General features: G+C 34.7%; 1 protein-coding gene across 2 annotated transcripts; it reads right to left on the reverse strand.

The window, feature by feature from the left end:
* Positions 1-8,713: 8,713 nt before the first annotated feature.
* On the reverse strand, positions 8,714-14,261 carry LOC140980498 (110 kDa U5 small nuclear ribonucleoprotein component CLO). 2 transcript variants are annotated; one of them, XM_073446340.1, is made up of 11 exons: positions 14,147-14,261; positions 13,195-13,942; positions 12,460-12,528; positions 11,113-12,306; positions 10,893-10,991; positions 10,666-10,824; positions 10,381-10,466; positions 10,109-10,307; positions 9,723-9,833; positions 9,398-9,604; positions 8,714-9,039 (listed from the first exon to the last, which is right to left on the reverse strand). In XM_073446340.1, exons 2-11 carry the CDS (start codon positions 13,936-13,938, stop codon positions 8,941-8,943), a joined length of 2,967 nt encoding a protein of 988 aa, XP_073302441.1. In that variant the 5' UTR covers positions 13,939-13,942; positions 14,147-14,261; the 3' UTR covers positions 8,714-8,940. The 2 variants fall into 2 exon arrangements, with proteins under 2 accessions (XP_073302441.1, XP_073302442.1); XM_073446341.1 differs by having other exon boundaries at positions 13,195-13,951.
* Between the last annotated feature and the right edge of the window lie 2,591 nt (positions 14,262-16,852).

Genomic DNA, 16,852 nt, shown 5'->3' on the forward strand with positions numbered 1-16,852 from the left:
TATATGTACCTCTGGAATCGATCGACCCCCACTTGCTGAGTGTTTCCCAAAACACTCACCCCTTACAAATTTCAGATAAAACTGAAGAGCAAATAAATAAGGAGGAGCATGAAGCTTTCTGGGGTTGGTGAACGATGATCAAGATCAAGAACCACTTTCTCCCTTTTGTTTAGTTTTCCGCATTTCGCAAAACTCTGATGTATTTATTTCATTGTCATTGTAAGACAATACTTTATTTATGAAAAAGACTGGTTTGATTTGATACGAGGCTTTATTGTTTTCAATGAAATTGTTAAACAATGCCGGATGTCACCGATGCTTCGGACTCGGGGCGTGACATACGCTCTCCGCTGAAACAATATTTGTGCTTAACTGAGTACTAAAACTTGATATCGTACACTTGCGGGTCGCAAGTATTGCAACCAAGATTTTGTTGGAAACAACTGGCAAGCAATAATGCAAAATGTTATCCACAACTTTCTTTCAAATGAGACTTCTATAAATATCAAGACAGATAGAAGTTGTGAGCAGAGATCATCCTTTTCAATTTACTTTCAAATAAATATTGTAATATTTTCTTTCAATTTATGTGTATTGTATGTTCAGCATAAATTAGGCCCAATAACATCTATTTAGTTGAAAAATAAAAGTTTATAAAAATTAGTTTTCAAAAATCAAAATTTTGATATTTTAGAACTCCCTCGTAGGGGTGCTCATCGGTCGGTTCGGTTCGGTTCGATTTTCGGTTTTTTCGGTTTTCGGTTTTATAAATATATAATCCGATATCCGAACCATTTTTCTTCGGTTTGATTCGGTTTTCTACCAAAACGGTTCGGTTATTTCGGTCGGTTAATTCGGTTTTTGTATAATTATTTAAATTAATAATATAAATATATTGTAAAATATAATATGTTAACTTTCTACATGTTTTCTTAGTAAAATATTTAAATATAAGGTCTAAATTAATTAAACAAACAACAATCAACTAAAATTTGTTCAAAATTGTTTTTCATTCACTAAATATCATATCAAAATATATAATATAAATAAAAATATAAAAAAATTATTAATTTAATGAAATTTCGGTTTTTTCGGTTTGTTTGGTTTTGACATATATAATCCGAAACCGAACCAAATAAACTTCGGTTTTAATATTTATATCCGATTTACAAAATTCATATTTCGGTTCGGTTCGGTATTCGGTTTTTTCGGTTTGGATTTTCAGTTTTTTCAGTTTTATCCGAAGTTTGAACACCTCTACTCCCTCGTTTGCCCAAAACCGACTTCCCCGATAAAATCAAGCTCGTCTTGTAAAATAATTTGAACTCTACCATTTTTAGAAAAATTTAATCATATTAACAAGCTTTGAAAAAATATTTATTGAAAAATATTTATTTTGGTCGTCTCCGGTCTCTTTTTCCCCAGCCTATTATCGAATATTCGGGTAAAATCCTTCAATTTCATGAAATCATGCACTTAAAATATTTAAGCATGTAAAATATATCATTTAAGCATTTAAAATAAATATGCAATTTAAATCATTTGCATGCATGTGGTTTATGTGTAACGCTCCGAAAATTTAAAAGTCCACGCGAACCACATGCTCGAGTTATTAAATTCTTTTTTATTTTAAATTAAATGTTTTAATTGCATAAATTAATTATGTTGTGCATATTTGTATGTTTAAAATATATTTTTCTACATGGTTGCATTAAAATGTATTTTTAAAGGATATTCGAGTTGCGATCGAAGAACGGAGACCGAGGGCTGAGAAACGTAAAACGTTTTTATCAAATAATTGTTTTTAATTATTTAAAATATGAGTGTTGGTTTTTCATATTTTTGAAAATAAGGGGTTTTGAGGTGATACGCCGGGACGTAAATTTTATCGGTATTGGTTTTTCAAACAAAAAACGAGCTTTCTAGCAATCCGGCTAATAAATTCAATAATTTATTTTACCAAAACTTTGTAAATATTTTATTTAAATCCTAATTAAAACTAATGGGCTTAAATTAATGGCTTAATAGGCCTAAGCCTAATTAGTAAATTAATTAGCTAGTTTTATTATATAAAAAACACTTGAAAACCTACCCCACGCACTCATTCTCACGGCAACAACTCCCAAAAATCTGAAAAAACTCTCCCCAAACCCTCTCTAACCCACGGCACACACACAGCACACTTTTGAGAAGAAATTTTGAGGGATTCAAGGGAAGAGAGCCAAGGTTGCGTCCCGTTCTTCGTCGTCAACGGTTTTTCGAGCGTAAATAACGCAAAAGCACGCCATATTATCCTTTTACTCATCATCACATCATATTATTTATTTTTGTTTGAAATTGCATGAAAATAAGTTGCACCTTTGAAGATTTTCGTCCGTGCCTCTTTTGTGGTTTTTAAAACATGCATGTTGATATAAGAACCATGAATTTCATTCACCTAAGGGGCTGCCATGAATTAGGATGATATAGGGCATGTTTTACACGAGTTTGAGGGTCTAAAAAACGCACAAACAGGCTGCACACACACCGAGGAACAAGCTAGAACAGAAAATTTGAGGTTGAGAGATTAAGGGGCTCGGTTCTATGGGATTGTTGGCCTAGCTTGGATGCGGCTGGGACCAGGGCATGGCTATGGTCTGTTATGGGTCAGGGGTAGAGTCCTAGCCACACTAGGACTCGAGTCATGGGCTGGGGAGGGAGTCCTAGCTTGCTAGGACTCCCACCCGAGAGTTGAGAGAGGTTGATCGCAGGTGCTATGGCTTGCGCAGATGGATTGGGGGCTCGGCCAGGGGCTTTGGGCTGGGCTAGGTTAGGCCCTTAGGGTCCTAGGATAGTGCTTGGGGGCTGGTTCAAGGGGTGGCTCGATGGTTGGGTAGCTAGCAACAGCAATCGTGAGGGTTGCATCATAAGAAGTCACGCACAGGTTGCTGCCTTCTTCAGGTGGCTCGTGCGCAGGGTCCTAGGGCTGGGTCGGTCTGGGCTTGGTCTGGGCATGGTCTAGGGAAGGTTAGTGTCGTGAGGGGTCGAGTGGTTAGGGCTTGGAGGTGTCCTAGTTGACAAGGGAACCTAATACACTAAGAATACTAACTCACGCACACATGCAGAATAAAGGGGGTCTAGTTTCAGCAGGTGTTGAGCAAGAATGGGCTGGTGTTTCAGGCTGGGCTTGGTCAGTAGGGTCCCTAGGTGGGTTGGCTAGGTTTTGGCTCAAGGTGGCTCGGGCGTGGCTCGAGTAAATCGGGAGATGGCTCGGTGGGTTCGTTAGTGTGTCAAAAACAAAAATTAAAAGGCTAAAAATGAATCCATGGGTCCACGGGTGTGGCTCATGACTTCGAAGGGTAGAATAAATCATAAAAAGGTTATGTTAAAAATTTGGGATCAAAATAACGAGTTTTGGATTTATTCGGGATTTTATCGCCGCACGAAACGCTAATTAACGAGTTAATTGAAACACCTAGTTTTAAGCTTTATAAAATTATGAAAAATTAGGTTTAAACTTAAATAATTATTATAAGTCTAAGTTTTTAATTTGGGAATTTTATATTAAGGTTTGGTTTAATTCGTGATTAAAACGCATTAATACATCACATTTAAAGATTAATTTAAAAGTCGATTTCAGCTAAATAAAATTATGGGAAATTTAATTTAGGCTTAAATAATTATTTGGGACATGTCAGAGTCAATGAATTCAAGAAAAAGTCAAATTCGAGGAATTTTATGTCTAGGGGTAAAACGGTCTTTTTACACCTAGAAATTAACAAACGTCATGGAAGTGCCCTAAATGCTATTTTTATGATATTATGATTACTTTTAAATGTTTATGAAATGTTTATGATTAAATTATGATTTTTAAATGTCTAAGGGATTTTTATGATTTAAAGAAGACATTTAAAATACATGTTGCATTCTTGGTTTCAAAAAAGAAAAAAAATGTAAAGGCTATTCATGATTTTTCTAAAGTAATGAGCATGAAAAATGTTGAAGGAAGTGAATTGATTGTGACTAATTCGTTAATAGTGGGGATATCGTGAGGGTTATGGTCCCAGTGGGAGCCCGACGATCGTGTTTCCATCATTGCGAATATGTGGTAACGGATTTGTGATAACGGTAAGAATGGGAATGTCGTGAGGGGAAAAGGCCCCAGAGGGAGCCCATTTATTGGAAAAGGCCCCAGAGAGAACCCCGACGATCGTATTTTTATTCGAATCATGATAGGCCAAGGCTCAGTTGACCGGTGAGAGTGTTGCTGATGTTCCCGCCGCCCAGTACTGTGGTTACATGTAGATGGATCCATCGACTCTTATGATCATGATCAGGAAAGTCACAATTAACGATCTGAATTCAACAAAGGAAAAGGAAAATGTTTATGATCATGTTAAAATGTTTTTATGTCATGATAAGGAAAAAATGAAAAAGAGTAAGATTTATTTATGAATGTCATGAAATGTTATTTTTACCTAAAAGTATTTTCACTGTTGCATGTGGTTTTATATGTATTATTTGTTATAAAGATTATGGTGTGTTGAGTCTTTAGACTCACTAGGTGTGATGGATGCATGTGAGTTCGAGGGAGGTCTTGACGGATGAACTGACTGGACTGAATGTGCACACAACCCGAGGACCAGCGCTTCTACTTATTTCCGGATTTATGAATCATGATTTATAATTAAAGATTTTAAGACTAGTTATTTATGCTTTTTGAGAGATTTTTGAGAGGTTTAGTATGGCTATTCTTTTCAAATTATTGCTTTTTAGGTTTGGTAAAACAAATTGACGATTTCATTTCTATGACTATTTCGTTGAGTTCTAAAAATGCTAGTTGGTTGATGTTTCATTTTAAAGGGTAAAATATTTTATAAAAATATTTTCATTGGATGGACGAAATTTAGAAAAATAAAAATTTCTAGTACTTTTAAATCAATAAAAAAGGCAGGACGTTTCATTACGTGTACTGATTTTTCGAGCGTTACAATTCACAATCATATCCCTAATCTTTTAAATGATCCAAAATAGTCCTCATAGTTTCTGGTCTTAACTTTTTTTGGTCCGAAATTCAAATTTTATTCTTATCATTTTTTTATCTCATCATTCTTCTGTAAAATAAATCAAACCTCATACTTTTTGACCAAAAGGTCGTCGTGTCGTGTCTGTCATATTTTACAGATTGCTCCTTACAGCTTAACCACACAGTCCCAACTGATGGTTCTTATCTCATATTTCTTCAATAACATCTAGCACAACTTTGTTTCATTTCATACCTCAAGGCGTTGAGAAATATATTTAATTTGAAATAAGGATAACATGAGAGGGGCAAAAAGTTTGGTGAATTTATTCAGACATACAAAATATAATTAAATCAATGATATCCTGTAGATGAGGAGATTAGTAGGCCCAATTTCTCCTAAACTCAAAGGCACAAACCTTAAGCCCATTAACATGCAAATTAAAATATATAAAAAGGATTCCTAGGTCTTTGTGAGAAGTATGCAGCCAAAAACATACACACACAATACACACAATTTTCGAAAATTAGGAGGAGGAGAAAACAAGGAGTCTTCGTCGTCCGTTCATTCTTCTTCGTACCCCATGCCGACGATCGTATATTCTAGTATTCTAAAATGCAAAGGCACATTTCTAAATTCTTTTGACGCGTCATTCAATCCATATTATGCATGTGTTTATGTATTTTTGCATGAAAAATATTGGAGTTTACGCTTATCGTTTTGACGATTATTTTCAAAGTTTTGAAGATTTTTATGCATATATGAACGTGTTATGATTTCTAATGAGACGTTTAAGGGATGGAACAAGTGTCGTTTAGGCACGAGACGATGGTTGTACAAGAACTAGAGGGGAGACGTGCATGGTTGATGGTTAGAGGCTAGGGTTTTCATGGAAAATTTGCATGTAAGGGCTCGGCTAAGGGAAGGGGGCGTGCGGCTCGACCTGGGCTTGAGCAAGGGGTCGTGCTGGACATGAATAAGGGCTAGGAAGAGTCATAGCTTTGCTATGACTCCAGGGCTGCCATAGTGAAGAGTTCACAACCGCATGGACTCTTCCCATGCACGCTAGGTGCGATCGCAGAGGGGGCGGCTCGAGGCTTGGTTGGGATGGTCTAGGCAGGTCCAGTAGGGTCTAGAGAGGATGTTCAAGGGTCGGGGCAGAGGCTGGTGCAGCTTGGTACATGGTAGATCGAAGAAATCGGGAGACATGGGCTGCGGCTGTGAGGGGTTGTGCACAGGGACTTCGTGCGCGGGCTAGGGGCTCGTGCGTGGTCCAGGAGGGTTCCGTAGGGTCTCTAGGGGGTCTGGTCAGGGTATGGTTCAAGGTGGCTTGGCCATGGCTCGATGAAATTGGAGTCGTGGCTCAAGGAAGAGTTCGAATTTAGGGTTTTGGAAAAAAGGGTTCGAACCATGATCGACGGGGGTCACTTCATGGTTCACGAGGGTATTTTAAGAATAAAAAGTTTATATTTAAAGTTTGGGAAGAAAACAATTAAGTTTGAATTCATTCGGGAATTAAACGCTTCACAAATTAGTAATTAAGGCATTAAATCGAAATACTCGAGTTTACGTTAAATAAAAATATTAGAAGTCAAATTTAAGCTTAAATAATTATTTGGGATAGTCTCGAGTCAATAAAATAAGAAAAAAAATCAAAATCTATAATTTTAAGTCCATGGGCAAAACGGTCATTACACATAGGTAGTACGAAAAGGATTGACAGTGTCTCGAGGGATCATAATACATGTTAAATGATATTTTAAAAAGGTTTATGATGAAAATATGAAATTTTATGATTTATGGTAAAGCTGTGTAATTTTTACTGTAAAATGTTATTTTTAAAATGTGGAAAGGATACGATATTTTATGATTAAAAAGGAAAAAGAAAAATATTTTGAAAGATGTGAATTGACTGTGACATAAAAGATATAATATATGATTTTTGGGAATATCATGAGAGAGAAGGCCCCAGAGGAAGCCCGTTTACAGGAAAAGACCACAGAGGGAGCCCAACGATCGTATTTTCATTTTACGTCGTGCCTAGTGCCCGTTCCCTTGCGCAATTGTGAGCTAAGACTGATCAGTCGACCAGAAGATAAAGTCTAGTCACTTTCAAAGATCAAACTTCATCCAAAATGATAAATGATTAACAACTTTATGATTTTACGATTTATGATTTATTTATGATTACAAGTTTATTTTGAGTAAAAGTATGATTTTAATGCATGTGCTTGTATATATATTATTTGTTACTCATGTTTAGAACGTGCTGAGTCATTAGACTCGTTGAATGTTGTAGGTGATGATGTTATTTGAGGGAGGCGCTGACGCTTAAGTGGATCGAGGAAGACGGTACACTCCCGAGAGCCTTTATTTTCCGCATTAGCTTGATAGTCAAAGTTTTAAAAGATTTTGTTAATGATTTAATTAGATATTTTTATGTTCAATTTTGAAGTTAATTTGATCATGCTAAAGGTTGAAGTTGAATGTTGTTAATTGACAATTAGGGATTTTTATGCACTTGAGATTTTAAATGTTAAATTATTTTGATTTATGGAAATGTTAAGGTATTTTAAATGATGAATTTCGATATGAAAAAAAAAATTATTAGGATTTTAAAGTTAAAAGTAGTGGATGTTTAATGAATAGACCGAAACTATGAGAACATATTTATGAATTATTCCAAATTAAGCAGTGGATGTTTCATTTTTATTGGATAAGTTATCAAATAAAAAAATTAGAAATTAATTTTAAAAAAAAGGCTGAAAATTGCAATTTTAACGTGATCATATCAAAGTAGTTGTGGTGCTCCTTCTTTATAATATAGATAAATTATTTGTTGTATTTAATATTATCTTATGTTAGGTAATTTATTTTTAAAATTTTAGAGATTATATTAAAATTAAATAGATCTTTTTTATTAAATAAATAATTATTTAGGCGTGCTTTTATTATTTTTTAAAATTCATGGTTTTTTAGAATAATTATTTGATTTTATATTAATGGTAATATCATATCATTTGTGATCAGATCATATCATGACACCAATAACCTATCTCATAACATTGTATAGGTAGTACGTATCAGACCAATTATATCTTTAGATCATTCGATTATTTGTGAGCATTCAAATTTTCAATCTCTATTTATTTAACTGAGTTTTGACATATACTACAAAAATTAACTAAAACGTCAAAAAATGTCATATTGTAAAATCTGTGTTGAAATTTTAGTTACAACTGAAAAACATTATTATAAAAAAATTATAATCTTGAAGTCTGGGTCAAGTTTGGTTGATTAGATTGTATAGATAAATAATAGTCATTACTCAAAAACTAGGGTACAACATAAAATAAAGTTGAATAAATAATAAGTTTAATTTTGATTCATTAAATTTAAGAAAAGAAGTTAAATTACATATTTTATCTTTTCAATAATTAATAAAAATAAATAAATAATAATATAAAAAATAATATTCTAATTTTATATTGAGTGATGGGATCGATCGAGATTAATAATCAATACATAAAATTATCACAAAATTTTGAATAAAAACGTACTATTTAACAACCAAACATAACCTAATGTAAGACAAATCGATATCAAATAGAGATCTATATAAAAAGGATAGATTAAAACATCCTTGCTAACCAAGTTCAAGCAAAATCATGTAATCGCTTTCTTAAAGAGGTTTCAAAATATATAAAAACACTCGTAACGAAATTAATTTCTCCATTTGTCGATTTAACTTTCCCATAACAAAATATAACATCTAAACAGTAAGAAACCTTAATAATATCATTTAAAAAAAACAGAAACCTAATTAATACAAAAATACAAACGGAGATGCTTTCACAACTTGTGTACACAATTTTTGCTTTTCCAATAAAATAAGTTGTAATTGGAAGCATTAGTCCTTAGTCCAGTAGCCAATGTTTCAGATCATCTGTAGGTGAAGATCAGCGTCCTGTTGAGCTAGTTCGACAAACATTGCCTCGTCGAAGAATTTATTAATGCTTACATCTTCAGACATTCCCTGAAAGAAAAAAAAAAATCAATCCCACACTAATAGTTAGTGATCTTCAACAAACATTTAGTCAAGCGCCGTCCCAACTAAACATGTAAGTTTCATCTCCCAAAGATTTATTGAGACGTACTCCGGACTTGTCTCCCGTCCCCATCCTAATTCTTGACCCCACACATAAAACAATTATTTTGTTTTGAACCATTCTTGTATCCAACTTGGATAGAAAGATGTTTTCATGATGCACGCAGAGATACCAAACGAGCGGTACGGGTGCATGGAAAGTAGAAAGTACAGTGTATGATTCCAAGAAAATAAAATTCTTATGCTTCACAAATTGGGTGGAGAAGGTGGAGACTGGAGAATATACCTTTCGACGCCTTGTCTTGACCATAAATTCACGGGCCAAATGCTGGATTGGAGCTGGTTCCAATGGGCGTAGAACTATACTTTTATCAAGCGGATCTCCAGGGACAATAGCCCAATGATCAAACGCAGATAAGCAGAATGCCTGGCCCTGTGTATGGTACCTCAGGTCCGTTTCAAAACCGAATGACTCTATGACTGGTAAAAATGCCTAAAAGTGTATAAAACAGAAGGATGTCATCCAAGTCAATAAGGAGCTTAATTGCACCAAATAATTTGATTATAAAGCAGAAATTAAGTTTCATATGACAAAAAACGAGTTCCCAGACCTTAACAATGTAGACAGGTGTCCCGGGTTGTGGAACATCTGCAGTGACATGGCCACGTCTACGCGATAACACCGTGTATATGGCAGAAACACAGTCAATTGGTGTCTGAATCTGAAATAACAGTTAAAAATGTTTAGTTATACTGTGAAAATTTGTTGCAAGAAATGAGGCACTAATTGATTTACTTATTCGAGTTTCATATTCAGCACACTTCTTGGGTAGTATGGGGTATAATGCTAGCTAATCCACCTACATAGCATTCATCGCAACCAGATACAAAATTGCTTAATTTTGGACCCAAAAAAAGACAACGCTACCTAGTAAACTAAAATTGGCGAACTAAAGACGAGTTTTTAACTCATATGAAGATTTAAAAGAATGCTTACTTCTACGTAGTACACTGGTTCCATGAGCCTAGGTGTTGCCATGAGGAAAGCCGAATAAGCCACACGCCGGGCAGTTGGAATAATCTGCCCAGTTCCACGATTCAAAGGCTCAGGTGCAATTTTTGCATCTACTATTTTGAACTTCACATTTCTGATAGGCTCGTCACAGAGTGGGCCTTCTCGAGCCCCCCACTGAAATCTGTCCAAAGTACATTAGCACAACAATAAAGACAAAACAATCAGGAAAATGCAGGATTTATAAATTTAATTACCCTTGAACAATAGAATCTTTGACTGCATTAAGCAAACTCTTGTCTACTTCACTTGACAGCGTATCATCTAATAAGATATTAGGTCCCTGCATTTACAAAACTATCAATATTGAAAAAATAGACAAAGCACACGCAAAGAACCAACTCAATCACATATGTCAAAGGGAGCGGCGAGCGCACGCAATGAAACAACTCAATCACAGACTTCAAGGGCTAGGACTCCTAAAGTTGATACAAACTTAGTATAGAGCATTGAGTGGAGAAATAAGGCCGCGCAGATTTAACCTGTTTGTCGGGACCAAATGCCCAAATAGATCGAGCAGCAAGTAGATCCCAATCATATTTTGACTGGAAAAAATCACCAAGCTTTTTCCGAGGCCAATCGATGCTTACAACACCATTCTCAATGTCTTCAGCAAGTCCTCTCTCTAGTGGTTCAGCAATCTAGAGATTAACATGTAATAAGTGAATAATTTCTACAATTACAATCCTCTGTTGGTTTGCTTTCTTACCATGGTAATTTTATTTTTCTTGTTCGGTGTTTCAGCAAAACATTTCATAGAAGAAGACTCCACAACTGTTTCACAGAAGGAGACAACCGGATCTGCCACCTGATAAGAGAACAGAAGAGAAAAAGTGTTACCTCTTAGAGGAACTACAATACTTACTAAAGGAAAAAAAAAATCTATCATCAACGATAATAGAAAGGGAAAGAAATGAATACACAAGCACCTTCACTTCCACTTCTGAATAGAGCTCCCTAAGGTCCTTCATAATAGAATCCAGGTACAATTCTCCAGTGCCCAAAATAGTATGCTCCCCAGATTCTTCAACCTTTGTAATTGCTAAAGGATAACTCTTGCTAATCTTCCTAAGACCCTCCACCATTTTTGGCAACTCACTAGGATTCAAAGGCTCAGTAGCAGTTTTTACCACAGGAAGAGTGTTGAACTGAAGTGGCCTGAATATGTAGACATCATCATCATACTCTAAATTGCAAAGCGTGGCTGTCTTCATAATAGAAGCATCCACACCTTCAATGAGAACCCAAGAACCAGGGGGAGCCTTGCTTATCGGAATCCTATAACGAGCTTGATAGACCCATAATTTGGTCACTTCTTTCACTGTCATATCCTCCTCATCATCAGGTGAATAGCCTTCTCCCAGCACTCGTACTGTCTGACCAGTCATAATTTCACCACTGTAGACCCTACCAAAAGCATCAAACACGCTGCAATCAGATTTAGGATACAGCTTCGTTACGTTAATGATAAGGGGACCTGACGTATCACAATTCTCCATAGACCGGTAAATAGCGGAATCCTTGGGTCCAGTATAGATGTGCTCAACTTTCCGGGTAGCAGCTTCTTTAGCAGATGGAACATGCTGAACCAGCATGTCAGTAAAACCTGTGGCTGTACCAAATACCGAGCTACATGCCAACCTCAGCAAGGGCCTCACATTCAACCGATAAGCTGCATTACTTAAAGTCACACCAAGCTCACCAAGTGTAGCTTCCACACTCTTCTTATGTTCTCCAATCACTTGGCTGTACAATTTATATAGCGGCTCAAGAACAAACTGAACAAAGGATCGTTCCACCCCACTAGCCGGCTGTTTTTTCTTGAAAGTTCGGGTATCGGGATCGAAGTAATAATCACCCCAAAGGCGCAGAGCAAACTTATTGGCATCAAATGGAATACCATGAAGCTTGACATATAGCTTAGCAAATGACTGCAGCGTGAATGACCACCCCGCAGTAGCACTTGCAAAACAAACATTTCCAAGTGCAGGATCAACAACTTGAACACTCCCAGCAGTAGAGGAGGCAGCAGTTATGTGGTTATTGATTACTTCAATCGTGTGCCTTAGCTTGTGGTAGGCATCCTTCGGAGGTAACTTGAGTTCAGTTATCAATCTATCAACCTGATATGCAGATGAACATATGAGCATATTTATTATGAGAATCTTACCATATAGCAATAATTATGCATTAAACAATTAAAAATCTGCCATTAATTCACCCAAAAAAATGTTGCACCTTTTGTATATTTTATTTTATAAGGGTGAAGAGATTACCTTGTTTATTACAACTACTATAGGAATGCGTTCCTGAATGGAATGGCGTATAGCCCTCTCTGTATTGACCTGTTAAGACAGTAGATATGGCAATACATATTATAATGCAAGAAACAGTTTGTAAATAGTTCGAAACACAAATATGACCTGAAACCAACAGACCAGGAGTAACAAATAAGCTTACTGCCAAAGGTGACTGTAACGGGTAATTGGCTAGTAATCATGAATCCATGGCTGATAAATAAATAATTAAGTTTTGAAAATGCAAAGCTAATAAAGGAAAGATAAACCAGAAGGTCTAGAAACAACATTACACCATAAAAATATAAGAAAAAAAAACCAAGTAATAAGGTGATATCTATATACTGAATTTTCGTATCACAGGTAGAAAGAAGGATGAAAGAACACCAGTATTTCAGTGCAACGGAAAACTAAAAGACAAAATTAGTTTCAGTTTTTGTAACAAAGAATCCAAGTAGAATATCTCATTATTATAAAAATTACACAATTTCAATAGCTGCTAAACACATGTATAATCATGCCAAAGTGAAAACAGACATAAATTTCTACCAGTATATAAACTCAGGGGAAAGTCCAAAAACAATTAAACAAAGTAAAAGCATAGGGGCACAAATTATCAGTTATCAATTACTTTCAATCTCGTTCACAATAATTTTCTAAAGAAAATAAAGATCTAGGCAAAATAAATTAAGTTACCACAAATAACCAACTAACCATGACTCCTTCCGCAGCATCCACAATTAACACTGCACCATCAGCAAGCCTGAGAGCAGCAGTCATCTCATCAGAAAAGTTAACATGCCCTGGAGTATCCATAATATTGCAAAGGTAAGATTTTGAATTGCTGTCCTCAAGAACGAGTGACATTGGAACAGCCTTAATGGAAATCTTCCTCTCCTGCTCATCTATTCTTGTGTCAGTATACCGCATATGCTTCTCACTGTTCTGATCAAAGGTAGATATGTGGTGAGTCTGCTCAACTAACATGTCCATAAATGTCGTCTTCCCATGATGCAAATTGCCAACAAAAGCGACATTCCTAACTAAAGAAGGATTTGACATAAGACCGAGAAGGAACTGCGTTGACACATAAGTTGACGAGTCCTTAACCCCCAGCTCAAACTTGAGATTTTTCACAGGCTGGATAATGGGCTGTTCAAGCGGCTGCTCATCTTCATCCATAACCAAAGTTTCGACTTCTTCACCATAAACCTCCTCTGCAGTTGGATAGTACTTTTTGTCCTCAGCCAGGACAATTTGACTGTCCATATCAACATCTTCAGCAGTGGTTAGCCACCCATTTGACTTTCCAGGCCCATGCTCGTCATCAGACACATGCCCCTCATTCTCTATCCTGTCGGGCAGCTCCTCCTCTTCGTCCTCTTGGTCACTCTCTTGATCTGACTCAATCTCAGGCCCAATATAGTTTCCAAACTCGTCATACAAACTATCATCCATAGCTCTGCAAAAGCTCAATTCATCACCACGCACAAGTAAGTCGTTAAACCTAATAAAATCTAGTCAAAACATAATTAATACCTTACAAAACAAAGAGTCGCACATTCACTGACCAAACAAATCCCCTAAAATAACAATAAATATCCACAACAAAACAGACCGAACAAAAAGCTCATCAAAAGCGAAAAAGATAACAGGGAAATGATACCTGCTGCGGTGACGACAGCGGCGACCGAGGGCTAGCCTAGAGGTTAGTGGAAAGGGACGACAGAGAAGGGTGGAGCTCCAGTTTGTTCAGACCAGAGCTAGGGCTGCGAGTACCGTCTTCATTTGATATTGGGAGGGAACGAATTAGCATTTTTATGAGAGTAATTTCAGTTTTTCTCATTTAAAATTATAGTATTTATTTAAGGAGTTTTATTAAAATATTAAGAAATTCAAACAAATTTGAGAAAAAATTAGAAATCAGTAACGTAGTGAATAATCTTTCAAAACTGACTCACCATCAAGCCCAACGCACGACGTATGAAACCCAATGTAGGCCAAAGAGGTGTATNGTAAATGGACTATTCTTAAAATAAAATCTAAAATGATCTATAAATTAGGAACATTTGAAAAAATAGGTTTTAAACAAGTAGTAAAACTACAGAATCATCAGTACCTCTTCATAATGAAAAAATGGTTATTAGATTGCTGAATAATAAAGATATTTTACCTTATAGGAAAAATTACAGATTTATTCATATAGGTTTAATACAAATTGCTTTTAGACCTTTTAACTTTAGAAGGTTTACCCGAAAGTTTTATAGCAGCTTTAAGATATGGTAGAAATTTAAATTGGAAACAATCCCTTATGGGAATAATTCAATCTAGTCTGGCTCATGGTCCAGTATATTTTGATGTTTATCCAAATTTATCTTTATCTCTGTCTGATATTAATATATTAGACTCTTTAACATTAAATGTTAAAACTCATGGTTATAATTATACTCCTGGTACAGAAGTTATATGTATATGTTATCGTATTTAATGGGAAGAAATTGAATTTCCAGAAAACTAGATAATTGAACAAGCTGTTCCTATAAATCCTATAATAAATAAGGATTTACAGCAAGTTATTCAAACTAATGAAGGATATGTTCAAATACAGTTTAATAATGAACAAAGAAGATTATTACCCTCTTCTATCTATTCTAGATCAATATAATATTGTTCATCGATGTAACTTTCAAAAAATAATATTGTTCATCGATGTAACTTTCAAAAAGTTAAAGAAACTGATACTGTTTCAGAAATGAATTTTACTATTTAATGGATAGTAAACCAAAAATTGATTTTACTAAAGGATCTCTTGTTAGAGCAAAGATCAATGCAGAATTTTATTTATCCAAATGTAAATCTTTCAGATATTGATATTTTAAAAGTTTCTCTGAAGAACAATTTGAATATATTGTCACAGAATTTTATAAATACTGTGAAAATCAAAATAGATTAATTCATTTTGTTCCTTGGTTTTTTAAAACATTCATTATAGATTATATTTTTATTCTTGAAAGAAATTATAAACTTCCTTCTGGACAAATTCAAAAATCTGTTTATCCTCCTCAATAATCTTTTATTATAGAAAAGAATAATAAAGTTTTGAATTTTACTGCTTTTTTAAAATTATTTGAAAATGATATGTTACAAATAATTGTTAAACATATTAATCAAATAATTGAAAAACAGAATTATACAAATTTATATCTTACGATAATAGGTGAAGAAATAGTTTCTCTTAAAGATCGTATTGATAAAATTATTTTAGCAATTAATAAAATTAAACCAGATGTTCATATACAAGAACCAGAAACTAATATTGTTTCTATTGCTAGTTCTTCTATTAAATCCCCTCCAGATATTAAAGATTTTAAATTTAAATCTTCTGTTTCTGATTTAGAAAAATTATTAGAAGAAAAATTTAAAAATCTTAATTTAAATACTCTTAATGAAGAGATTGTTAATAATAATAATTCTTCTGATGAAGAAATTAATAAAATAAAATGGGCAGATAAACCTACACAAACTAAATATTATTATGATAGGCATACTCCCATGGATGTTCTTGTTGAAGAACAAAAATATATTTTCTCTAATAGTTATAATGGGAAAAGTATTTATGAATGGAATATTGATGGAGTTAGTGATTAAAAAATTTATAATACTGCTCACAGAATGCTTATGTATAGTACTGTGTGTAAAACTTCCGGTAATACTGATAAAAATATTGCTAGAATGATTATAGCAGGTGTAAAGGCCCGTATTTCGTATTCATAATTTTGCGGAATTATTAAAAATTTTCTAAATAAATAAATAACTTGCCCAATTTATAAAATAAACATATAAATAATTTTAACTTTAAAATAACAGCGGAAGCAAATATTGTTTTCAAACAACAATTTTAAAATAATCCAACGTATTAAAACTGAGTTTGAATAATAAAAGGTGCATAAATTAAAACATGAGGTCCTCGGGTTTACTACTGCTGCCACAAGATCGCTCACTGGTCTACGCCCTCCGTCTCGACCTCATTAGTACATACAACAATCAAGTCTAGTGAGTCTAAAGACTCAACATGTATATATCGTGAATAACAAGTAAATATATCATAAAATCGCATGCAACGTAAAAATATAGTATCGTAAAGCGCATGGTGAAAATCGTATCATGAATAATTATAACTACGTGCATATCTGAAAATCATACGTAAAAGCTTTGCTCAATAGAGCTCTGTCATGTCATATCATAATTTTCTGGTAGAGATAATGTTTCTAAGCAAGTGGCCCATAACATAACGTAAGCGCCTGATCAGACTAAACCACAGTATACTGGGCGGTAGAGATCAATCACAGCCCTTGGACTGGATGTCCGTACC

The sequence above is a fragment of the Primulina huaijiensis genome, chromosome 7, assembly GCF_012295235.1.
Source record: "Primulina huaijiensis isolate GDHJ02 chromosome 7, ASM1229523v2, whole genome shotgun sequence".
Lineage (NCBI taxonomy): Eukaryota > Viridiplantae > Streptophyta > Magnoliopsida > Lamiales > Gesneriaceae > Primulina > Primulina huaijiensis.